This window comes from Apodemus sylvaticus, chromosome 2 (genome assembly GCF_947179515.1).
Source record: "Apodemus sylvaticus chromosome 2, mApoSyl1.1, whole genome shotgun sequence".
NCBI lineage: Eukaryota > Metazoa > Chordata > Mammalia > Rodentia > Muridae > Apodemus > Apodemus sylvaticus.
Genome location: NC_067473.1, coordinates 179,536,622 through 179,563,273, shown reverse-complemented (window position 1 = coordinate 179,563,273; position 26,652 = coordinate 179,536,622). Strand labels below are relative to the sequence as shown.

Genomic DNA, 26,652 nt, shown 5'->3' with positions numbered 1-26,652 from the left:
TTATGAGCTTTATGCATTTTGCATTTTCTTTGACTGTTGAGTCAATGATTTCTATGGTATCTTCAACACCTGAGGTTCTTTCTTCTATCTCTTGTATTCTGTTGTTGATGCTTGCGTCTATGACTCCTGAATTCCTTCCAAGGTTTTCTATCTCCAGAGTTGTCTCACTTTGTGATTTCTTTATTGTTTCTACTTCCACTTTTAGATCCTGGATGGTTTTGTTCAGTTACTTAACTTGATTGTTTGTGTTTTCCTGTAATTCTTGAAGGGATTTTTGTGTTTCTTCTTTAAGGGCTTATGCCTGTTGACCTATGATCTCCTGCTATTTCTTTAAAGGATTTTTGTGTTTCCTCTTTAAGGGCTTTTACTTGTTGACCAATGTTCTCCTGTTTTTCTTTAATGGAGTTACTTAAGTCTTTCTTGAAGCCCTCTATCAGCATCATGATATATGATTTTAAATCCAACTCTTGCTTTTCTGGAGTGTTGGGGTATCTGGGACTTGCTGTGGCAGGAGAACAGGGTTCAGATGTTGCCTTGTGGCCTTGGTTTTTGTTGGTAGGGTTCTTGTGCTTGCCTTTTACCATCTGGTTATTTCTGGTGCTAGTTCGTATTGTCTGGCTGGAGTTTGTTCCTCCTGTGTGTCTGTAAGACTGTGTCCTTACCCTTCTTAGCTCAGAAGTGAAAGCACTCCTGGGAGATCACTCTCTCCTAGCAGGCTGTGCACTTATTTAGTAAATCATGTAATCAACTACCCTGCCATATTGATTTTACCTGTATTTATGCCAGAATAACAAGAGTTAATTGCCAAAAGCCATAAGCTTTTGGCTCTTGCCAATTTTACATCCCACCTCAGTGCATGAATGTCAAGGCTGGTCCTTGCACTCAGCCTCATTCATGTTCAGGATCTGGCTCCCCGAGTCACATGGCTTTCAGGCCCCATGCCTATGAATATTGTGAATGCCTGAAGGTAATGCTGAATGTCTTGCTCTGGAATGATTCTCTAATTGTGCCAACTTGCCACGCTGCTATGATTCTGCTGTGTCTTCCCAGTGCTGGGGATGCAAGCAGATACAGAGAAGCCCTGTTTTTTACATGGTTGCTTAGAATTCAAAGGAACGTTCCCAATTTTAGGAATCAAATTTTATACCCATTGAACCACGTGTGTTTGATAGTTCTATACCAATACCACACAGGTTAGTGTCATTTGAGAAAAGAAAAACTGAACTGAGAAAGGGCACCAATGAGAGCAACCAATAATTTAGACAGAAGTGCATTTTATTGATTGATGATTAATCTTGGAGGATCCAAGTAACTGTGGGTGGGGCAATCCCTGGGAAGGAAAATTTTGAGTTGTGAGAGAATGAAACTGCATGATGTTATGAGGATCAAAGATAGAAGAATGGTTCCTCCATGCCCTCTGCATTGACTCTTGCATCCAGGATGCTGCATTGAGGTCATGCCCTAATTCCCTTAGTGATAAACTGATATATAGGACTGTAAAGAACCAACCATCTTCTCTTTAATTTGCTGTTGGTCATGTTATTTCATCAGAAGATTAGAAACTGAGTAAAGCACCCAACCCCAAAGAGAGTTTTTGTTATTTTGTCTTGTAATATTTTTATCTTGTTTTATTTTGTTTTGTTTTTAAGAATGACTTATTATACTTCAATAAAAATCAATAACTTTCTGTTTTCTTGAAAAGAAAGTAGTAAGACACTTAAAGTGTTGACATCTGGAAATAATCAGGAGAATAACATGGGAGAAACTGAGAAAAGAATTCTAACCCAAGGGATCAGATGTTTTTCCAAGATCAAGGTATGGATTGTTTCTATGTATATTCCTGGAAATCTTCTTAAACAATCATTGAGAGTGTTCATAATATTACTCAGCTTTCATGAAGTTTTATAATATGAAAGCAAATTTATCCAATAAGTTGTTAATTTCTTGCCTTAAAAATTTAGTTTTATAATTACATATGCTTAACCCTGATTATTCATCCAGAAAATATTATAAAAATGATTTACAGCATTGGATCTCAACCTGTGGCTCACAACCTTTGGAGTTGTCAAATGAGCCTATCAAAGGGCTCACCTAAGACTATCAGAAAATACAGATATTTACATGACAATTCATAACAGTAGCAAAATTAATTTTGAAGTAGCAGCAAAAATAATCCTGTGGTTAGGGTCAATACAACATGAGGAACTGTGTTAAAGGCTCACAAGAACTAAGAAAGTTGAGAACCACTGATTCTGGTGGTCTTTTTAAAATTTTATTTATTTATTTATTTGTTTATTTATTTACTTAATTACTTTACATCCCAAAAGCTGTTCCCCATCCGAGTTGCTTACTCATACTCCTGTCCTCCATCCCCTCCCCTTCTTCACTATGAGGGTGGGCACCCCCTCTTGGGTATCCCTATACCCTGGGACATGAAGTCTCTCCCACTGAGACACAACAAGGCAGTCAGGAAGACTTAGCTTATTGTCTGATATATATGGGCTGGCAGCCTTGTTCCAGCCCCTGCCTGTTCTTTGGTTGGTGGCTTAGATTCTGAGAGCTCCCAGGAATCCAGATTTTATGACTCTGTTGGTCTTCCTGTGGAGTTCCCAACCCCTTTGGGTCCTTCAATCGATTCCCTAACTCTTCCATAAGTTTCCTTTATCTTCATCTACTTATTGGTTGTGGATATCTGTATCTGTTTCATTCTGCTGCTGGGTAGAGCCTGTCAGAGGACAGTTATGCTAGGCTCCTGTCTGAAAACGTAACAGGGTATCATTAATAATGCTAGGGTTTGCTGCTCACCCATGGGATGAGTTTCAAGTTGGGATGATTATTGGTTTTCCTTTCCTTCAGTATCTGAGCAAGGTAATTTAGACCTGAAAGAACATGGATGGTATACACTCACTGATAAGTTGATAGTAGCCATAAAATGCAGGTTATACATGAAACTCCCCACATGCCCAAAGAAGTTAAACAAGAAGAAATGCCCAAACAAGGATACTTGAATCACAGTTATAAAGGGAAGCAAAATAGTCATCGGAGGCAGAGAAAGGAAGGAAAACTGGTGGGAGAGGGAACAGAGCAGAATGGGAAAGCAGGATCAGGTCTGGGGGGAGACAGAAGGGAGAACCAGAGGGCCAAGATAAAAATAAAATCTGTAGCTGCAGGATATGAGAAGGAGGTCTCAGAGACCTGGGGTAGGGGAGGATTTCAAGAGTAAATTCACGTGAACTTAGCTGAGGTGTTTAACACTGAGAACATGGAACATGAAGAGGTTATATCTTGTAGCCCCAATGAAGGGATAAGCAAAACAACCCCTACACAAAATATTCCACTCAAAAATTGTCCTGTCTAAAGGAAAGATATGGATAGAGTAGAGGATCTTAAGGGTGGGGTTTAATACGTTTTAGGTGTTTAGTGTATATTGTATTGTGGTAGATTTTTGCCTCTGATTAGCCTTCCTTACAGAAGGTGGGGGGGGGGTCACGTCTAGGAAACTGTTTCATGACAGAAAAACTCTGTGGATTAATATGTAAAGATGGCTTTATTATCTAGTCAGAAAAATATTCTCCTCTAATGTTGGCAAAAACAATTACTGCTTATAGGATAAAGTACATTCTGCTAGCTCCTTGATAGGAATTTTGTATTTTAGAGACAATTATTGTTCTAATGACTGCAATGGCATCCTTACATCACAAAAGGTGAACTTAGAGTTAGGTTTACATTACAAAATGAGAATTTATATTAACCCAGGAAATTTGAGCCTGGCCAGTTACTGTAGAGTCTCACAGAGGCTCCAGAGAGTCTGAGGATAAATCTAGCTGAGACTTCTATCAGTGGAAGATATGGAGCCTGAAGTATCCACCTCTTGTAACCAGGCAGGACTTCTTATGGAGGGATAAGGACAGCAACCCACACACAAACCTTTGTCCCAAAATGTGTCTGGCCTACAAAAATGCAGGGATTCTGAGGAGATTTTGAGAGAATGGCCAACCAATGCCTAGCCCAATATAAGACTCATCCCAGGGACAAGAATCAATCTTTGACACTATTAATGATAGTTTGTTATACTTGTTGAAAGCAGCCTAACATAACTGCTCTCTGGGAGGCTCTACCAAGCATCTGACTTGTAGAAAGTTGTAGAAATCCATAGCCAAACATTACCTGGAGCCCTGGGAATCTTGTTCAAGAGATCAGGGAAAGATTCATGGACAAGGAGGGTATAGGGACTCAACAAGACCAACAGAATCAACTAACCTGGACTTTTGTATGCTCCCAGAAACTGAGTTACAAACCAAAAGGCATACATGGGCTTCACTTAGCCCCCCCCCCCATATATAAGTTACAGATGCGAAACTTGGTCTCCAAGAGGATCCCCAACAAATGGAACAGGGGTTATCCCTAATTCTGTTGCCTGTCTTTGGATCCTGTCCCCTAACTGGAATGCCTTGCTTAATCTTACATGGGTGAGGATGTGCCTAGTTTTAGAGTGAATTGATGTCCCAGGGCTGGTTGGTACCCATGCAGGGACCTCCACTTTCTCAGAGGAGAAAGGGAGGGGAAATTAGAGTAGGGCTGTATAAGGGCAGGACTTGAAGTATAGGGAGTCACTGCAACTATATCTAATGTGAATAAATAAAGTAATTATTAGAAAGAAAGAAAATAAAAGAAGATAGAAAGATAGAAAGATTGGAAGGAAGGAAGGAAGGAAGGAAGGAAGGAAGGAAGGAAGGAAGGAAGGAAGGAAGGAAGGAAGGAAGGAGGGAGGGAGGGAGGGAGGGAGGGAGGGAGGGAGGGAGGGAAGGAAGGAAGGAAGGAAGGAAGGAAGGAAGGAAGGAAGGAAGGAAGGAAGGAAGGAGGGAGGGAGGAAAGGAAGGAGGGAAGGACAGGGGAAACCATGGCCTTCAGAGATTTCAGCCATGCACAACTGGTGACTTCATCAAGCACCAATGCTTAGTTCTAATCTAGTGGCTATCCAGATAACCTTTGTTAAGCCATCTGTGTCAAAAAAAAAAAAAAAACCCAAATCAAAACCCATGAATCTTGGAAAAATAATTACCAGGACTGAGGGTTTTAATGGGAAATTTAGGAGAAGAATAAAGGAAGAAAATAATAATTTAAGCATACCACATCTGTTTGAAATTACTGATCTGTATGAAATTATCAAAAAGTATTTTAAATCAATACAACGTACTAAAGAAAATAAAGGAGTAAAACCTTAAGGGGATTTGGAAGATGCCTTGGTCAATAAACCTAGAAAGCATGGGAACCTGAGTTTATTCCATAAGGTCTGCATAAAAACCGGGCACAGCAACCCATCAGTATAACTTCATCATGGAGAGATGGAGTCAGGCAATACATGGGGCTCACCAATGAGAAAACCTTGACTCAGGTGAATTCCAGGCTGGTGAGAGCCACTGTTTGTTTGCTTGTTTGCTTGTTTGTTTGAAGTATAATTCCTAAGCAATCATATGTACAAAGGCATACATGAACTCATCACATACAAACATGCATACACATACACATAAAGACATCACGAAAGAAAAAAGGAGAGGAAAAATAAAGAATACTCCCTTCAAAAGTAGGAAAAGACTACTCTAAAGGAGATGGCCTCAGATTCCAGAGTGCTGAGGCAAAAATTCAGTAAGATTAGATTTTTAAATACGGGTGTAATATAGCAGGAGACATGAATAAATATGGCCACTGGCTTCCTTTACTCTTGAGAAATAACATGCGTCTCTTCAATTATTTAGCTCTCTTCTCAAAACATGAAAAGATTTTTTTTAATTTGATAAATCTTGCTTTTAAAAAGAGGATCTGAATTAAAAAGCTCATGTGAAAATTATTAAGTCTTAGTCACATTTGCTGAAAGATTGAGAGTGGGAAGAGAAAACATCTCTGCAAATGACATTTGGAGTTAGAAGACAAATGTATTTTTGAACTACACTGAACTTTGTGTTCATATTTTCTCAATTTTTTGAAATGTTTCTGCTCAGTTTTATCCAAGTTAATTGGTGATTGTCAATAAATTCATAAGTAGGAAGTAGTAATATAACATAGTGTAATATGAGTTCATATCCACCCCTCATCCTGCATACAAGGAATTCCAAAAATGTTCTGCTCTGAATATCTCTGCATTGTACATGACTTGGACTTCTGAGATTAAAGTTTATAGAACATATTGCATGAGAAAAGGAAAACATAAGTAAGTCACTTTGCTGAGGCCATTGAAATCTGTTGAGAGAGAAACTGTAGCTTGTTGTGCCCAATAATGCAATAAAAAAAGAACAAAGTATGGAACGGGCCCAGGACATCCAGAGAAGTTTCATTCCTGCATAGAGAACATAGTACACTTGCTGTAGACACAATGCTTTGGTGTAGTTCTGTGTTCTTTTCCTTCCCTTCCTTAACAGGATAACACTTGTCCTGAAGATAATTGTATAGTGCTGAAGACCCATAAATACCTGTGTCTTACATGGAACAACTCCATGTCTTCCTGTATGAATAAGGTACACTGATAAAAGGGCAAGGCCATACCTATCATCAACAACTGCTAACCAGCTATTCTCCCTGCATGTGCAGTGAGCACAGTCTAGCAGAAGATTACACTATGAAGTCTCTTGCGTGTCCAAAGGCTATTTATATTGAATACAATTGACAGCATCAGGTGGAGGCCTTTTGATCAGTAGAGGACAAATTCACAATCAGAAAACAACATTCTCAATTTCATGAACATTTTTTCCTAGGTGTTTCTTTTGGCATTAGCAGGTGCATATGTATCCAAATCACTAACAGGAAGTTACATGAATTCCATGCTTTTACAAATAGAGAGACAATTCGGTCTGCCCACATCTCTAGTTGGGCTTATCAGTGGGAGCTTTAATATAGGTGAGTTATTATACACTTACTTATTTTATATGTTGATATTTTCTTCTTATTTCATACTTTACACCATTTAATCTGACTGAGATCCATGCTTTCTGAAAAATCATAGATAGCCTAGTTTGATGTGAAGGGGTCACTTATTTAAGTATTCTCATGATGTCAACTAATGATAGCCACATACTCTGACAGCATCTCTCTTATTTTTCCTGAGGATTGGCAGACAGTTTAAAGTATTGATATCTAATTGTCTCATTTTATATTTCAAAGAGAAGCTACAAAATTTTTGTGGCCATCTTAGAAGTGTGCTGTGGGAGCCGGGGTTGTTTATGTTCCAAGGAAAAGAGCAAATGTTTCTTTCCCTACTCTCTCTGTGAGGTTGATGACTGTCTACTCCTAGTCACTAGTGACTAACTGTCTACCTCCTAGTCACAGGAAATATGGGGAATCTTCCTTATGTTTAAAGTCTGTAAGACACGATTTTAAAGAAGAATGGATGAACTCCAACTCCTAATTTGGTGTTGAGAATAAACTTGGATATGAGAACATAAAGTGTTGAAAAGCGAAAGATTCCCTCTACCAACCAAGTAACATAAAACCTTTAGTGCCTCTTGTTTTGAGTTTAATTATAGTTTTTACCTTCTTCCAGATGAACTTGTCTTTAATATTTTCTGATCAAAATAGCAAAGAATGTGCTCTCTAAGTTGCCCAGGCTTGTCCTGAACTCTCTCTGTAGCCCAGACTGACTTTGATCTTACAGTCTTCTTCTACTGGACTTCCAGAAGCTGCAGACAGAGGGTCTGTACTACCAGGTCCAACTTGTTCTTTCAATTCTCAAACATTTAAAAAATGTCCCTTTTTTTTAAAAAAAAAATGAAGCTTTCTACTAAAGCAGAAAGATACAAAGATGAATTTTTGATTTGACTTTTGACTCCCACAATGTAAATCTAAGTTGGATAATAAGTCCTAGTTGGAACATTAGGACTCTAAACAGTATCATCTGGTCTAAGAAAAGAAGTGACAATACAAGTAGGCATCCAGCTACTTGCCATGTTGAGCAATAATTTGTTTTTAAATAGTATGTTTAAAAACATGAACCCATTTTAATCTGCATAAAACAGGCATAAGTGGATAGGGCAGATATGACGCAAAGGCCTGCATCTGCTTTTGTATCCTATCACAAGGACAGGATAATCCTGAGTAGAGACTTTTAATATATTCCAGAGTGGAAGAGATCCTTTGTTTAGGATCACAAATAACTTACATATTAAGGCAATATGAAAAACATCCTAAGCCCCTGTCCCTGTGTTCTTAATTTGTGACACCTAGACACCAAACACTTGAGAGGCTGTTGACTAAGAGTTGCTAAAACTTTATTGAAAAAAAATCTCTCTCTCTTTTTAAATTAGAAAGGAAGAAATAAAAGTATTTTTATTTGCAGATGATACAATATGCATAAATAAACCAAAACTTCCCAAAGTCAATTCACAGAGCTGATAAACACTTTCAGCAAAGTTGGCAGATACATGATTAACTAAAAAAGAAAAAAAAATGTAGTGACCTCCTTATGTACAAATGAGTTTGCAAGTGCAAATAAAATAGAGAGACATCATAAAGTTTGAATTGATTGTTGAAACTTGTCATGTTTTTTTCTACATAATAAATAATCTTGAGTAACTTACTGTATGCTCTCATTTTCCATCCCAGGAAACCTTGTATTGATTATACCCGTGAGTTATTTTGGAAAAAAATTGCACAGACCTATCATGATTGGTATCGGTTGTGTGCTTATGGGCCTCGGGTGTTTCATAATTTCACTACCTCATTTTCTCATGGGCAGGTGAGTATTCTACTCCTTGATATTTTAAATTCACTTTTCACCTACAGGAAATGAGCTTCAGAATTTCCTCTCTGGGAGGAATCGTGCTCTCTCATCTTACTGAAGTCTAATGTGGAAATTAGAGTCTTCAGCGTGACAGTATAATTTGTGAATCTTGTGGCCTCGGTTCCATTGAAGTTCCTATCCAGTCCATTTGTTAAGAGGAGGCTAGAGACACCTCTTCCATGAAGCTAAGACCGATGAACTGATTCTCTGAATCTGCTAAAGTTTGTGCTGCCTCCTTCACAAGGACTATTTAGATATGTCAGTTGAAAGAGGTCTACAGTGACATAATCATCATTTTTAAAAGGCTGATTTTTATTTTCAAGTTTATCAAAGTAACTTACACAGAATATTCTAAAAGTGTAATTACATTGAGTTATTTCTTACCTTCTTTCCTGATTTCTGGGGACATTTTTCAGTTTTTTTATTTCTTTGCCTGAGTGTCTAGTTAGGTTTTAATACATTAGTGCTAAGTGATTAAAATCTATTTTCACTAGCTTGACTAAAAATGCTTTTTACCATAGAACCATGTTCTTCTTTGCATGCAACTCAATTTTTTAGTTGATTTTTATACATTGCTCATTTTTTTCAATTTAATTGACTTTGTTTGTACCTCTCAATATCTCACAAGTCCCTTGCCACGTAGCTGGGTAAATATCTCTTAACACACATTAGGGGCTTCACAGTGGTCGTGGGGATGGACTTGTCTCCTATACCCCTCATGATTGTGAACTACAAACTTATAGGTCATGTTAGTGCCATCTCCTTGGAGTTCTCCATAACTATTTTATAAATGGATTTGTTTTTATTCTTTCCCTCAACTTCCTCTTTACTCTGCCTACCCTTTTTTCCATCTTTCTTATTTATTTCCTTTCCAGGTCTTTTATCTATTTAATGTATATGAATGTTTTACCTGCATATATATGCATATGTATATGTATACATGTATAGGTGTATGTATAGTATATTACACACACACACACACACACACACACACACAGGCATGCATGCACACACACACACACACACACACACACACACACACACATGTTGGAACCTTGGAATGGAATTACAGATAGATGACAGCTACCATGTGGGTGCTGGAAAATGAACAAAGATCCTCTTCAAGAAGAGCAAGTATCCATATCCACAGAGACATCTCTCTAGTCCCACTTTGATTATTGGTTTTAAAACATGGCTTTACTATTTAGCCCAGGCTTGCCTGAAATTTGCTATGTAGCTCAAATTTAACTCAAACTCTTTGTGATCCCTTCTTCAATATTCCAAGTGTTTCTATTCCAAGGAGGAGTTATAATAACTACCATACCTTGCCTCTTCTCTTGCTCTTATTTACTCACAGGACGAACACCCTATCCTTTGTTTTGCTGTTCACTTTCCCACACATCATTCTATAGAGAGGAAAAAAAAGATCCTTACAGATTTTAAAGATATTATCTCAAAGTTTGTGGATTTTGGAATTGGAATTTGTATTTTAATCCCTGTGACCATTTTCATTTTTAGCTTTTAACTCCACAGTCTTAAACTGCTGACTCCATATAAATACCTTGCCAGCTCTATCAGATGCCTGCACTCAGGACATTTTTCCAAGTTTATTGTAATCTTTTCTTTTCATACTGTATTCTTCCCTCCCTCCTTACCCCTTTATGCACCTGCTATTTGGGCAATGGCACCGTATATTCTATTCATATTTTGATAGCTTCATTTTCTCACGTCATGTCTTCTCATCTCTTTGTTACTTCCTGGGAGATTAAACTTTGTCCTACAGTCTGATGAATGGGCATGCCACTAGTATTGTCATATTTATAAATTTTTATTATCAATGATGCCTCTCTACATTGACTATCTTTCTAGGAGAACATCTTGTTATTTTGTCAATAATTCGGTGTCTTTTTCTGTGTGAGTCTATCCTTATGTCACCTTTGTCATTGGCTACTTCAGGTGTAGCTTTGTTTGTCTTTGACATTCCTCTAATAGAGTATCCCCATGATAGCCTTTGCTATTTATTCATATAAAAGACAGAATAACAACAAAATAATAACTGGAAATCCATATACAAATAGAGACTTGGTTAATGGGGATCTTTTGGCTTTTTAAGAATGATAACTCAATTGGTGACCGAATATGGACTGTATGATTTTGAGTTTTCTCTGAAAACAGAATAGCTTGTATATCTAGGAATGCATTATCTGTTATTGCCATAAGGAGTTGAAACTTGGCTACTGTGATGTATTCTGTCATCTCTCTTTGTGATGTGTATTTTTCTTCTACTCAAGTTATTGAAAATATTAAATAATGATTGAATTCACAGAAAGGAAGGCTAGGGACACAGGTCAGTGAAGCCAGAGTAGGTGTCTTGTTTTGTGTTATTTGTATCTCTCTAAAGATTTTGACTCCTTAATTCTACTTTATTGTGTCTCTTTTTCTATTTTTGATTTTGCTCTTTATCTCACACCAATTATTTCTTGGAAATAGTCATTCAGAAATCATAGAGTTGACAATGGAGAATCTGAAATCTATGTGAGCTACATGTATGGTCTTGAAAGCTAGCTATAACTATTTGGTACAGTTTCCATGATATTTCCTACTTATTTTATTCATTTATTTTTGTGGGTATTTTCTTTGAGACAGGTTAACATGAAGCCTAGATTGGCCTCATCTTGCTGCAAAACTGAAATACCAGAACCTTGTGCTTGTGGCTCTGGTATTTCCATCTTTGAAGTGCTTCAGAGACAGTCGTGGACCTCCACACCACGCAGTTCTGGAATGTAAATCTAGAACTACATGTCCAATCTATTAATATAGATTTCTGTTTCTAATTATTTATTTACTTACTCATTTGTGTATGTGTGGTGTGTATGTGGTGTGTGTGTGTGTGTGTGTGTGTGTGTGTGTGTGTGCGTGCGCGCGCGTGTTTATACTTATATATCCGAGGACTATTTAGGCAGTCATTCCTCTCCTTCCCTTTATTGTGGGTTCCAGGGTCATCAGGCTCGTGCAGCAAATGTTTCACCTAGTGCACAGTCTTGCTGGTCCTGCCATCAGAATCATAGTTATTAGACTGAGTGCCATGGAAACGATTTTGCTGCCTCTGGACACCCTCTTATCAGAAAAGAAGGAGTCAGTAATCTGCAGAAGCATTCTGCATTTAACACCTCACAGTGAATGTTTCTTGTGTTTACACAGATATGAATGTGAAACAACTATTTCACCAACAAGCAACTTGTCCTCAAGCAGTTTCTTGTGTGTCGAAAACAGATCCCAGACCTTACCAACACAAGACCCAGCAGGTTAACTCATGCTTCTCATTGGTTTTATGACAGAGACTCAGCCAAGGAATGTCCTTTTAATATGAAACTGTGTTTAATAGATATGTAACATAAATGAACAAAATTCATTTCTCTCTTCAAAGAAGGGAAATGTCTAGTAACCAACAATACTCTTTCTCCTGAATTCGAATATACTTATTAAGAATCCTTTGTTTCTTAGGCAACACCATAGAGTTAGTCTCCCAAACAAAAATAACTTAGAAAGATATATTTAAAGATATGATATGATCTATGTTATTGGTCTATTTGATTTTCTGTTGCTGTCATAAAACACTGACTAAAAGCATCTCAGGCAGGAAAGGGTTTGTATAGCTTACTAAGTATACTCCGCCATGAGAAAAGCCAAGGCAGGAACCTGCAGCTGCAAACCAAAGCCGAGACCACTGAGGAATCCTGCACACTGGTTTGCTCCACTAATTTTCTCTGCTACCTCTCATATACAGCTTAGGCTTTCCTGCTAAGGGGTCATAACACACACAGTACTCTATATCATCTCCTATTAATTATCCAAGAACAGTCATCATAGACATATCCACAACCCAATATGATAGAGGCAATTCCTCAACTGAGATTCCTTCTTCTTGGGTGTGTAAATTTGTGTTAAGTTGAAAACATAATCTATCACTGTGATTATGCAAATAGTTAATAAAGGCAGGAAAAAGCTTCCCTGGATCTGTGATGTATACCATGGGTAAGTAGGTACCTATGTCACATCTCAAACTTCCTTCCTTAGCCAGTAACTTGTCTCTGAGTTTCCTTTTCCCTCTTCGACAGAGACATTACTTTGTAGTTCAACCAGACAGTGATAGCCCTGTGATACTGGCTATAGCCCATTCCAATGCTGTATTAGTTACATTTATATCACTGTTATTAAAATCCAGAGCAAGAACTCAAGGAAGGAAATTTTTGTTTTCCCACATAGTTTCAGAGGGTTTAGCTTGTGGTCACTTTGTCCCATGTTTATTGATAGAGTATCATGTTGGCAAGAGCCGTGCTTGACCCTGGTCTTTACTCCTTGGTGGGCAGGAAGAATAGAAGATGTGAGATATAGTCTCTGTGACCATGCAACCCCCACAACCACATTATTCTTAATAGGCCTACCTCTTACTTTTCAGGACTGCTCAATAATGTAAGTCTCATGACTTCATCAACAAATTATTCTATTGATTATATCAGAGCCATAATGGCATGACTGTGAACTAGTGCTCACAGACAAAGCAAGATGCTGTGTAAAAGTACATGCTAGAAGTATTAATTGCTTCTCTTTTATTCTGATAGACACCATGATGAAAGGAACTTACACAATGAAGAATTCATTTATATTTATGGTTCTAGATCAGTGCTTCTAAACATTCCCAAGGCTGCAGGGCTTTAATACAGTCCATTATATTGTGTTGACCCCAACCATAAAAATATTTTTTGCTACTTCATAACTGTGAGTTTTTTACTGTTATGAATAATAGTGTGAATATATGATATTTTAGATGGTCTTAGTGACCCACTAAATTTATAGAGGGATAAGGAACAACCATAGCAGGAAGGAATAGTGATGAGAGCAGTGAGCTCAGAGCAGAGATCACAGCTACTAGCATAGGACAGAGAAAATCAATCTAGAAGTAGAGCGAGGCTTTGAGCTCTTGAAGCCTGCCTACCATGGCATTCTTCCTAATCATCCCAAAACAGCAACACAAACTAGAGACTAAGAATTTAATACAAGAGCCTCTGGGAGGCATTTCCACTCAAACCTCCACAGCATTCATATAGAGGGCCTGCTTTGGCTCTAGCACTGATATCAGGGTGCTCACAAGCACCTGTAAGTCCAGTTGTGGGGAATTGAGTGACCTTTTTTGTCACCTTCTTGGGCACCTGAACATGCGATGAGCATATTCTCATGAAGGTGTACATATTTTTACATTACAAAGTGTTATTAAAGACATATGATAAAATATCTTACACATTTTCAGAATATTTAATCTGGAGCTGGCTCAACAGAATCACCTCAAGCCAGAACATCTCCATTTTATGCTGTATTCATGCCACAGAAATTATAGTAGTGGCCAAGTCTCAGAAAGTCATTCTTCTTAGGGAATCTATGGAGAACTAAACAATTTGAGAGTCAAAGAGCAGCCATGTGTGGGGCTCCAACTATGGAAAATTCATAAGCACAGCAAAGTGATTTAACTCTGTGTGCCTGTGTAAGCTCGCCCCAGTTCCTGAATCAGGATACAGAGTCTTCTTAAGAATGCTTATGACCTTAACTTGCCTTGATCCATGACTAGCTCTTAACTTATTTTAACCCATTTATTATATTATATTCTATATCTACTACAAGGCTTGTAGCTTATAGCTACCTATCCTTAGTTTCATACATCTGACTTCCTCTGCGTTCAGGTGGGCAATCTTCATGTGCCTGACTCTTTCCCAGCATTCCTATATCATCCTGCAACTCTCACCTACTGCTTCCTGACTTTGCTCTAGGCTATCACATTTTTGTTTTATCTAATCACAAGGTGCCTTAGACAGGTGAGGAAGGCAAGAAAAACATCTTCATACGGTGTATATAAACATTATCATCCCTACAATGTGAGACAGTAACCTCCACACTAGCTCACTCACTTCCTAATTAGATGGTTACCTCATGCTAATGTTCTCACCTCCTGAACTGAATTTTGGACAGCCTTACCTTGTTCTCCTTGCATTGCAGTATGTGACTTAAGATTTCCCAATGTATCACTTCTCGGCCTTTTGGCTAAGATCAAGTGCAGATTTCCCAATGTGAAGAACTACAGAATAACTCTTCATTCTTCTAGTGGCTGATACTTTCAACTTTACCTTAGAAGAGAACTGAGTATCTCCCTGTAATCTCTAGATAGAAGTCATCATGTCTATCAAAAATATGAATCTGAATACCTAGAGGTAGAAACTGATTTTATTGAACTAGGAGTGAATGGGAGTTAGATCTCATGGCCCAGTTGTGCTTAGGATCTTTATGGACAATGCTGACTAGTCCACAGGAGAAGATACATTCTCCTTCTTGTCCCTGAAAACATGATGTCACAGCTTCCCTAGGAAGTGGCAGTTCATTTAGTTTAGAATAAACTCGGGAAGTATGTACAAATATTCAAAGTGTTCTCCTTTTACCTTTCAATTACCTTTGGCCAGTTTTTGTTATTCTACTGATCACCTGCTACTCTAACTGCTGGAGAATTTTATTGATAATGAATAATAAAACTTATAGAAACAATATACATTTACTATTCAGTCAAAATTTGTAGTTTGTACAAAGTAACTTAGGCCATAGAAAATTCAAACTTCTACCAAATTGATGTCTGTGTTGTATAAAAACATCAAAATAGGTTGTAGACATATAGAATTGTGTGCTTTTTCCCCTTCCTCAAAGTATTAGAGGATTTGAATGAGATAGAACACCTACTAGCTGACTGGACATCTGATTCCTGGAATACTGAGTCCCTGTAAGTGAGCTAAAGTCCTAGATTTTTCTTTTTGTCTATTTCTATGGTATAATTCTAACAATAAGTGTGTTGTCACTAAAGGCTGAGTTGGGAAAGGCGTGATCTGTAGATTCATCTCTCTCACCCAAATTGGAATTGGCTCCATTATGGCACTTATACTCCATTGTTAAGTATTCTTTCAAAGTACACAGTAGAGGTAAGACACTGATTCAAACACAGCATAGTAATGTGAATTCTTGAATGGTCATCATAGGCTTATAACCTGACAAATGCATAAAAAAACTTTAAAATTTACTGTTAAGTATCACTTGACTATCAAATACTCATGTTTTTCTTTGTTTATTTTAATGCAGAGTGTGTACGAGAAATTAAATCACTAATGTGGATATATGTACTGTTGGGAAATATTATACGTGGAATTGGTGAAACTCCCATCATGCCCTTGGGTGTTTCCTACATAGAAGATTTTGCCAAATCTGAAAACTCTCCTTTATACATTGGTAAGTTTGAAAAATCAGCATTGGGGTCATTTTTAGGAAAGCACATTCTGGGGTCATAGAAATTGATTTTTTGATTTGGATGCTTTCTGGTTTTCAGATCGTGAGCATAGTGATACTAGGGATCTGCTTGTAACAGGGATCCCAAAGTGTAGCTCTTCACAGTTGATCGTTTCTAGCAGGGGTGTGGTAGGAAAGGACTCCTTTAAGAAGCTGTCACTGGGAGTTTGGCCAAGCTCCAGTGAGTAAATGGCCATCACAAACTTGACTTGGATACCCCCTTTAGGGGGAGATCACAAGAGGGTGATATATCTGAAAAAAACTGAGAAGTGAATGAGATCAAGTGAAACTTCCAAATAATTAATACAAAAAAACCCTCCAAAAACTAATAGAGGAGAAAGTGGTCCACAGTGGAGGTGACTTTTAGTTCCAGGAGAGAATCTTAGTATCAGGAAGCATCTGACAAAAATGAGAGACACACCACATAAGGCAGGAAAGAACTCAATAAAACTTGAAGATCATGTAGCAATCATGGCATAAACAGAAACAGCAGGAGACATTTGAGAAAGCAAGAAATATACAAGGGTTTGTTATTGAGAAGTCAGGCACACAAAGGAAGACAAAGCCATAAAACCACAGAGAAGGAGGAAAAGACAGAATCTAAACTGAAGAGAAGGAAGTTGACACTGTTCATATGTGGATTTTTGGTGGATAAAGATATTTCAGGAGAGATTTTGATGTACAGATACATTGGGAAATGATAGACATGGTTTCAAAGAAGACTTGTGTGGTTGGACAAAGTAAAAATAACTATAAGATCAGAAAGGTGATAAGGATAACATCAAAGACAAGTTCTATAATGAGAACACATTCTTTCTGTGGAAGGAAGATTCCAGAGGAGAACTTTGATGAAGCTGCAATACAAGAAGTTCAATACAATATACACTGCTTTACAAGCAGTGTTAGTTTCATTTCTGTTGCTGTGAGAAAATGTAACTCTGGAGATGAAGGGTTTCATTTGGAAAAAAAAAAGATTAAATTTGGCTTAGAATCCTATCACAACAGGGAGTCACAGTTGCAGTATCTTGAAACTGCTCGTTGCACCAGAAAGATCAGAGATAATGACTATTTGTGTTTTCTGTCTTTGCTTGCCTGGTTCTGTTGAACTATTTCTCCATGCATACTCAGTGCAGAACCTCCCTAGGGAAAGGTGCTGCTCACAGTGGGCTGGGTCTTCTCATATGAAATATTTGATACTGATACATTTTGTAAAATGCTTTATGTAGTGGGAGGGTTGATGTAGCAGGCCCTTGCTGAGGCATCTTCCCAGGAGGTACCAGCCATACTATGATAGGTCTACTATAAAATAAAGTTTATTTTGGGTCATGGGAAGGGGATTGAGAATGGAGTAGCACCACAGAAAGTGAGAAGGTGAATAAGAGAGGGAGAGAGGAGACAAAGAAGAGAAGAGAAAAGAAGAGGAGAGGAGAAGAGAGAGGAGAGGAGACAGGAAGGGAGAGGAGGGGGGGAGAGGGAAGGAAAGAAAAGGGAAGGGAAGGGGGAGAGAAAGAGAGGAAAGGGGAGAAAGGGGAAGGGAGAGAAGGAAAGGGAAGGGGAGGGGAAGGAAGGTAAGGGGAGGGAAAGGAAGGGAAGGGAGAGGGGAAGGAGGAGGGGAAGGGAGGAAAGGAGAGAGGAGGGAGGGAAGGGAAGGGAGGAAAGGAGAGAGGAGGGAGGGAAGGGAAGGGAGGGGAGGAAGAGGAGGGGAAGGGAAGGGAAGGGAGAGGAGAAGGAAAGGGAAGGGGAGGGGAGGGCAGGGGAAGGGAGTAGAAGAAAGGGGAAGGAAGGGGAGGAAAGGGGAGGGGATGGAAAGGAAGGGAAGCTGGCTAGGAATTCAGAGAGAAAGACAGAGACAGAGAGACAGAGACAGAGTAGAGATGGAGAGGCATCAGAATCAGAGAGCAAGAAAAGGTTCAGACAGCCAGAGAGAGACCAGTTCAAATAGTCTTTTTATAGCAAGCAAGGCTCATACCTGTACCTGGCTGTTGCTAGGTAACTGTTGGGCAGAGCCTAGAAGAAATGTTAACATACTAACAAATACAATCTCCTACTGATGTGTCCACAGGTAAACCCAATGTATAAATTACTTCATTAAGACACTCCTCCCAGGTAGTTCTGTGTTTTCAAGTTGACAATGAAAGCTAGCTATCACAGAGACCCTCTGAAAACATGGCTATGTAAGCATTAAAGGGTCTAACTCAAATCATGGCTTTAATGAGTTTACCTGTGATAGTACAGCCTTACCTTTACTGGAGCATAAAAGAGTATTTGAAAGATGGTTTTAAGTAGGAAAGTATCTGTGTCAGTCAACTTTCCTCCCCCTTAATAAATACCAGAGTTAATCATTTATAAAGAGATAAATTTCATTTCTCCCACATATTTGGAGGTTTTGGTCTATGTAACTGGACAGTGTGGTGTGGTATCCTGTCATGAAGCAGTTCATTATGATGAAAGGATTGGTATAGTAAAACCATTCATGTTGTGACTGGGAAGTAAAATAGAATTAGGAAGGGGATATGGCTCTACTCCAGATAACCTGAAGACCCACTACCATGCACTGAATGACAGCTATCTATCAAATTCTAGTGATGCCTCTGGGAAATAATTCTGTAAGAGGAAGTTCTGGGGAACATTCCATATTAATACAATGGGATCTTATTTCTTATTATTTATACAAAACAATACAAACACAGGTAATATACATATGTACATGTAACATATACATATATACATATATATGAAACATGTATAATGCGCTTCATTTCTTTATATGCTGAATATGTAAAAATATCTGACATAGTAAGCTATGTAGCTCCATAATACAGTAGCCAACTTGGCAAAAAACAAAAAGAAATCTAGGATAAAAAACCTCTTGGACTAATATTCACTTATCAGTGAGTATATACCATGTGTGCTCTTTTGTGTCTGGGTTACTGAACCCAGGATATTTTCTAGTTCTGTTTATTTGCCTGTAAATTTCATGATGTCATTGTTTTTAATAGCTAAGCAGTGCACTATTATGTAAATGCCCCACAGTTTCTGTATTCATTCTTTTGTTAAGGGATATCTGGTTTGTTTCCAGCTTCTGGCTATTATAAATAAGGCTTTTATGAACATAATGGAGCATGTGTCTTGTGTGTGGGAGCGTCTTTTGGGTACATGCCCAGTAGTGGTATAGTTTGCTCTTCATGTAGAACTATTTCCAGTTTTCTCAGGAATCATCAGATTGATATCCAAAGTGATTTTACCAGCTTGCAGTCCTACCAGCAATGGTGGAGTGTTCCTCTTTCTCTACATCTTTGCCAGTATTTGATGTCAGCTGTGTTTTTGATCATAGCCCTTCTGATTGGTATGAGATAGAATCTCATGGATGTTTTGATTTGCATTTCCCTCATGACTAAGGATGTTGAACATTTCTTTAAGTGCTTCTCAGCCATTGTAGATTCTACAGTGTAGAATAATCTTTTTAGGTCTGTACCCCATTATTTAATAGGGTTATTTGGTTCTCTGTTAGCCTTCTATTGGATATACAGTTGTTAAAGATCTTTTCCTAATATGAGGCTTACTGTTTTGTCCTATTGACAGTATTCTTTGCTTTAACTGAAGCTTTTCAATTTTATGAAGTCCAATTTGTTAGTTGTTGATCATAGAACATGAGTCATTGGTGTCCTGTTCAGGAAATTTTTCTCTGTGTCTATGTGTTAAAGGCTCTTCCCTACTTTCTTTTCTATTAGAGTCATCATATCTTGTTTTATGTAGAGGTCCTTGATCCACTTGTACTTGAGCTTTGTACAAGGAGACAAGAATGGATCAATTTGCATTCTTCTATATGCTGAGCACTAGTTTAAACAGCATCATTTGTTGAAAATGCTGCCCTTTTTTTGTCTTGGATGATTTTAGCTTCTTTGTCAAAGATCAAGTGACCATAGGTGTTAGGTTCATTTCTGGTTCTTCAATTCTATTACATTGATCTACCTGTCTGTCTCTGTACCAATACCATGTGGTTTTCAGCACTATTAATCTGTAATACATCTTGAGTCAGGGATGGTGATTCCTCCAGAAGTTTTTTTCTTGTTGTTATTGTTGAGAATGGTTTTCGCTATCCTGTGTTTTATTTTATTCCCAATGAATTTGAGAATTTCTCTTTCTAACTCTATGAATAATTGAGATGGAAGTTTAGTAGGGATTGCATTGAATCTACAGATTGCTTTCAGCAAGATGTCCATTTTTACTATATTAATTCTGCTGATCCATGAACATGAGAAATCTTTCTATCTACTGAGGTTTTCTTTGGGTGGATGAGGGACCACCATCATAGAGGCAAAAGGGAAGGGGGAGAGGGCAGATATGGGATGAGGGGTTTGTGGAGGGGTAACCACAAAGTGGGATACCATTTGAAATGTAAAGGAAGGGAATGATTAATGACCAGCCAGTAGCCCCAGAACTCCCAGGGACTAAACCATCAACGAAAGAGTACACATGGAGAGACCCACGACTCCAGCTACATACATAGTAGAAGATGACCATTTCAGATATCAATGAAAGAAGAGGCCATTGGTCCTGTGAAGGGTTGATTCCACAGAAAAGAGAATGCAAGTCACAAAATTGGGGTTTGGGTGCAGAGGGAGGGGGAATGGGATAGGAGGTTTTTGGTGGGGTAACATGGAAAGGGGTTAACATTTGAAATGTAAATAAAGCAAATATCTAATTAAAAAAAATAAAAAACCCTCAAGGCTTTTTTTTCCCAAGTAAATTCTTTAAGTAGCTACGTAACTTCTTGTCTTTGTTTACTTTTAGGAATTTTAGAAATAGGAATGACCATTGGCCCTTTGATTGGATTTACCTTGGGATCTCTCTGTGCAGACATTTATGTAGACACTGAGTCTGTGGATACAGGTAAAACATGCATATTATTTATACAGTACAGTCTCCAGAATGTGGGAGAATGCTCAGGAATGCTAATCTGCTGCCTTCTTTGATCCTTAGTTATATTATCACATTAGAGATGGTAGAACACAGGGGAACAAAGGAAAGGATAAAATGCCACCTTCTCCTTCAAAATCCAACATTCTCCAACCACATTTAAAATGCAAGTTGGTTTCAAAGATGTACACAAATGGGTTTTGCTCAATGAGACATTCAGAGTGTATAAAGAACTGGATTTTTCAGTTACATGATAGTCATCAATTTGCAAAGGTTTCACATGACAGAAATACTTATTTATTTCTGGAAAATGCATCACCACACACTGCATCATAAAATTAGTTAATTTACTTGATAAGCATACAGAACACAAAAAGTAATTAGATACCATGTATTTTATTTTATTATCTGTATGTATAAGTATGAGCGTGGGAGGGGGGGTTATGTGTGTGCTTGCTAGGTCAAAAGAGGTACCTTATCTCCTGAAATCAGAATTACAGGCAGTGGTGAATATTCATGTATGTGCTAGGAATAGAATGCAGGACTTCTGAAAGAGCAACAATGACTCTCAGCAACTGAACTGTCTCCCTAGCACCCAGTCTCACCAACTGTGATGTTTTGAGACCTTACTACATCAGGTTAAAGCTAAGCTCAACTCCAAGTGGATCAAGGACCTCCACATAAAACCAGACACACTAAAACTAATAGAAAAGAAACTGGGGAAGACCCTTGAGGACATGGGCACAGGAGAAAAGTTCCTGAATAGAACAACAATAGCTTATGCTCTAAAATCAAGAATTGAAAAATGGGACCTCATAAAATTACAAAGTTTCTGTAAGGCAAAAGACACTGTTAAAAGGACAAAATGGCAACCAAAAAATTAGGAAAAGATCTTCACCAACCCTACATCCAATAGAGGGCTAATATCCAATATATACAAAGAACTCAAGAAGTTAGACCCCAAGGAAGCAAATAACCCTATTTAAAAATGGGGTACAGAGCTAAACAAAGAATTTTCACCTGAAGAAATTCAGATGGCTGAGAAGCACCTTAAGAAATGCTCAACATCATTCATCATTAAGGAAATGCAAATCAAAACAACCGTGAGATTTCACCTCACACCAGTCATAATGGCTAAGATTAAAAACTCAGGAGACAGCAGGTGTTGGTGGGGGTGTGGGGAAAGAGGAACACTGCTCCATTGCTGGTGGGAGTGTAACAGGAATGGTACAACCACTCTGGAAATTAGTCTGGCAATTCAGAAAACTGGGCATGATACTTCCAGAGGATCAGGCTATACAATTCCTGGGCATATACCCAGAGGATTCCCCTGCATACAATAAGGACACATGCTCCATTATGTTCATCACAGCCTTGCTGACAATATCCAGAAGCTGGAAAGAACCCAGATGCCCCTCAATGGAGGAATGGATACAGAAAATGTGGTATATTTATACAATGGAATACTACTCAGCAATTAAAAACAATTAATTCATGAAATTTTTAAGCAAATTGTTGGATCTGGAAAATATCATCCTAAGCGAGGAAACCCAATCACAAAAGAATACACATGGAATGCATTCACTGATAAGTGGATATTAATTAGCCCAGAAGCCCTGAATACCCAAGACACATCATTATCAAATGACTCCCATGAAGAAGTAAGGAGAGGGCCCAGATCCTGGATAGGCTTGATCCAACATTGTAGGGGAGTACCAGGACAGAGAAAAGGGAGGGGTGATTGGAGAATGGGTAGGGAGAAGAGGGCCTATGGGACATATGGGGAGGGGGGAATTGGGAAAGGGGAAAGCATTTGGAGTGTAAACAAAGAATTTAGAAAATAAATCTTAAAAAAATAATTCTCAAATCCTGTTTCTGACTTTTTGAATTTACAGTTTAAACTATTATGTCACATGGCACTCCAGACACATTTCTTCTTATTTAATTTTAACTTCACCCAATTGGTCAACCATAAAGACTTTTTCTAAAGGTCTGAATTAGCAGAGAGGGGTAGCAGAGGCTAGTAATTTCAGGATTGAAGAAAAAGGAGAAGGAAGAGGAAGAAGAGGAGGAGGAGGAGGAGGAAGAGGAAAAGAAAAAGGAGGAGGAGGAGGAAGAGGAGGAGGAGGAGGAGGAGGAGGAGGAGGAGGAAGAAGAAGAAGAAGAAGAAGAAGAAGAAGAAGAAGAAGAAGAAGAAGAAGAACAACAACAACAACAACAACAACAACAACAACAACAACAACAACAACAATAACAACAAGAACAAGAACAAGAAGAAAAGTAGAAGATCATCACAAGGTCAAGTTCTCACACAAGAAGAACAAATAATGAATAAATCACAAATGATTTTATGATAAACAAAATGATATATTTTAAATGATAAACAAAGTTTTTACTTAGATGGAATTACATTGATTAATAATTTTATACAGTTTACACAGGAATGAATGATACAAGCTAATACAACATCTTATTTCTTTGCAGATGTCCTGACAATAACTCACAATGACACACGCTGGGTTGGTGCTTGGTGGATTGGCTTTTTGGTCTGTGCAGGAATGAATATCCTGACCAGCATCCCCTTTTTCTTTTTCCCAAAAACACTCCCAAAGGAAGGATTACAGAATAATGTGGATGGAATTAAAAATGCCAAAGTGGAGAAGAATACAGCAAAGGACAAAGAAGAAAACCGAGGTATCACTAAAGGTAAACAAGGAAACTAAACTCGGTTTGGTTTAAGATGGGTCTGCTGTTTGTGGACACCCATCACTTGTATTGTGATAAGACAGTTTGTCATTAATCATCACTAATCAGTTGTGTTAAATGTCTTCCACAGTCACCACTGGAAACAACTGACATAATAGTAAACCTGACTTAACTTAAATTAGACTTTATGAGAAATTCAAGTCAATTTGAGTACTTGATGAGCAAATATATTTTCCCACCTATTTTGAAAATCCTATTTTCCAGAAAATATTAGTTCAAATTAAACACACACACACACACACACACAAATAACTAGAAATTCAAGCTAAACATAAAATGGTTACCATTGTATACTATCACATCATCTACAAATAATGATGCTTTAATTCTTCCTTTCCAATTTGAATCCCCATTATCTCTGTTTTCTTATTGCTTTGGCTAGAACTTCAATGACTATATTGAATGTATATGGAGAAAGTGGACAGTTTTGCCTTGTCCCTGATTTTGCTTTGTGTTTCTCTTCACTAAATTTAGACTAGCTAATGCTAATGACTTGGTAAATATTAACGTCATTGGGTTTGGTATGACCATTGTTTCCCTGATAGCTCCAAGACTTTTAACATGTGAAGGCTTTCTCAGCATCTAATGAGATGATCGTGCACATTTTTCTTTCAGTTTGCATATATGGTGGAGTATGTTGATGGATATTGAGCCACACTTGCATCCCTGGGATGAAACTTACATGGTCACAGTGGAAGATATTTTTCTTGTATTCGTGTATTCAATTTAGTTTTATTTTCAAGCAGACTTTCAAAGAGTAGCTAATACCAATACTCCTCAAACTATTTCACAAAATAGAAACAGAAAGAACATTGACTGAATCATTCTTTGAGACCATAGTCACTGTGATACCTAAAGCATTCAAAGATTCAAGAAAGAAAGAGAATTTCATTAATGTTAATAAAGGAAAATGGTCTGAAATTCTCTTTATTTCTAGTTTTTGAAATTGAATGAGAAGTATTGGTATTAGCTACACTTTGAAATTCTGATAGAATTCTGTGCTACAACCATTTGGTGCTATTTTGTTTGATTTGTTTTGTTAGGAGACTTTTGATGACTGCTTCTATTTCTCTAGGGGTTAGAGGACTGCTTAGCTTAGATGGCTTACCCGATCTTGATTTAAATTTGATAAGTGGAAAGTAGTAAGAAAATCATCCATGATAATAAGGTTTTTCAAATTTATGGAGTATATTGTTTTGAAATAAAACCTAATGATTATTTGGATTTCCTCATTGTCTGTTATGATGTGCTCCTTTTCATTCCTGATTTTTATAATTTGGATAATATTTCCTCTCCCTTTTTCTCTCATGTAGTTTGGCTAACGGTTTGTCTAGCTTGTTGATTTTCTTGAAGAATCAGCTGCTGGTTTCTTTAAAATTTTTTCTTTGTTTAAAGTTTATTGATTTCAACTATAAATTTGATTATTTCTTGTAATCTGCTCCTATTTGGTATATTTGCTTCTTTTTGTTCTAAAGTTTTCAGGTGAAATGTTAAGTTGTTAGCATTAGATCTCTCCAATTTCTTTATGAAGGCACTTAATCATATGAACTTTTCTCATAGTGCTGCTTTCATTGTACCCCATAGCTTAGGCATGTTGTTCCTTAATTTTCATTGGATTTGAGAAAGTCTTAATTTGTATCCTTATTTGTTTATTGATCCAGAAGTCTTTCAGTGGCATGTTGCTCTGATTCTATGAGTTTGTAGGCTTTTTAATGTTTCTATTATTATAGAAATCCAGCTTTAATCCATAGTGATTTGATAATATGCAAGGAGTTATTTCAGTCTTCTTATATCTGTTGAGGCTTGCTTGGTGACTAAGTACATGATCAATATTACAGAACATTCTATGAGGTACTACAGATATTTCAAAGGCATTTGTTGCTATGAAGTGCTTATGAGATGATGAGGTTCTTTGGGCTACAACATGATTCCTAAGCTATTAGCGTATCACTCATTCATAAAGGAGTGATAGTATCAGTGTTTGAATTCAAACTTCATCAAAATGAATCCTGCAAAGATTCTAAAGGATGGACTAGTCAGTCTCTAAGGAATACAGGGAATAGAAAGAAAGAACAGAAAAATAAATGAAAAGTGTGTCCACAGATATAATACTTCTTATACTTTTTTTTTCATTTGATGGCATATTGTGATCTCATTCTTATATAGCCAGTATATATCACTAACTTACAGAAGTGACTAACAGAAATACAGATCTCTAGCCCCTCAAGGGTTATGGTTTTTCAAATGTGTGTTTATCACAGCATAGAATCCATGAGATTTTAGAATTCTAGACACAAACTGCAAAGCCAAGTTGACTTGGTGATCTCTACATGTCTTTGTTTCAGATTTCTTTCCATTAATGAGGAGCCTCTTCTGCAATCCAATTTACATGCTTTATCTCCTTATAAGTGTGCTCCAGTTCAATGCATTTTTCAGTATAATATCTTATGTTCCTAAGTACCTGGAACAGCAATATGGAAAATCATCTGCAGATACAATTTTCCTCCTGGGTATGTAGTTTCATTATTTCTTTAGTAGTATTCTTGCACCAGGGAAATTGACCTTGTTAGGATCTTACAGCTGTAAAGAGACAGACACCATGACCCTAGCAACTCTTATAAAGGCAAATATTTAATGAGCAGGCTTACCATTTCAGAGGCTTAGTCCATTATCATCATGGCAGGAATTATGGAGGTAGCCAAGCTAATGTGGTACTAAAGAAGGACCAGAGAGTTCTGCATCTTGATTTGGCTGTGACAAAAAGAAACTGACTCTTCCTCAATGGAAAGTACCTCAGAACCCACCACCTTCACTGATACACT

General features: G+C 37.7%; 1 protein-coding gene across 1 annotated transcript in view; it reads left to right on the top strand.

Annotated features, from left to right (window-relative positions):
• The first annotated feature begins 1,755 nt into the window (after positions 1–1,755).
• LOC127677741 (solute carrier organic anion transporter family member 1A4-like) overlaps positions 1,756–26,652 on the top strand; it is a 33,661-nt gene continuing 8,764 nt past the window's right edge. Inside the window, exons 1-8 of the mRNA XM_052172756.1 lie at positions 1,756–1,815; positions 6,750–6,891; positions 8,593–8,725; positions 11,972–12,075; positions 15,941–16,087; positions 20,939–21,037; positions 23,549–23,770; positions 26,176–26,340. Of these exons, the coding sequence (XP_052028716.1) occupies positions 1,756–1,815; positions 6,750–6,891; positions 8,593–8,725; positions 11,972–12,075; positions 15,941–16,087; positions 20,939–21,037; positions 23,549–23,770; positions 26,176–26,340 (1,072 nt within the window). The remainder of the gene's footprint in view (positions 1,816–6,749; positions 6,892–8,592; positions 8,726–11,971; positions 12,076–15,940; positions 16,088–20,938; positions 21,038–23,548; positions 23,771–26,175; positions 26,341–26,652) is intronic.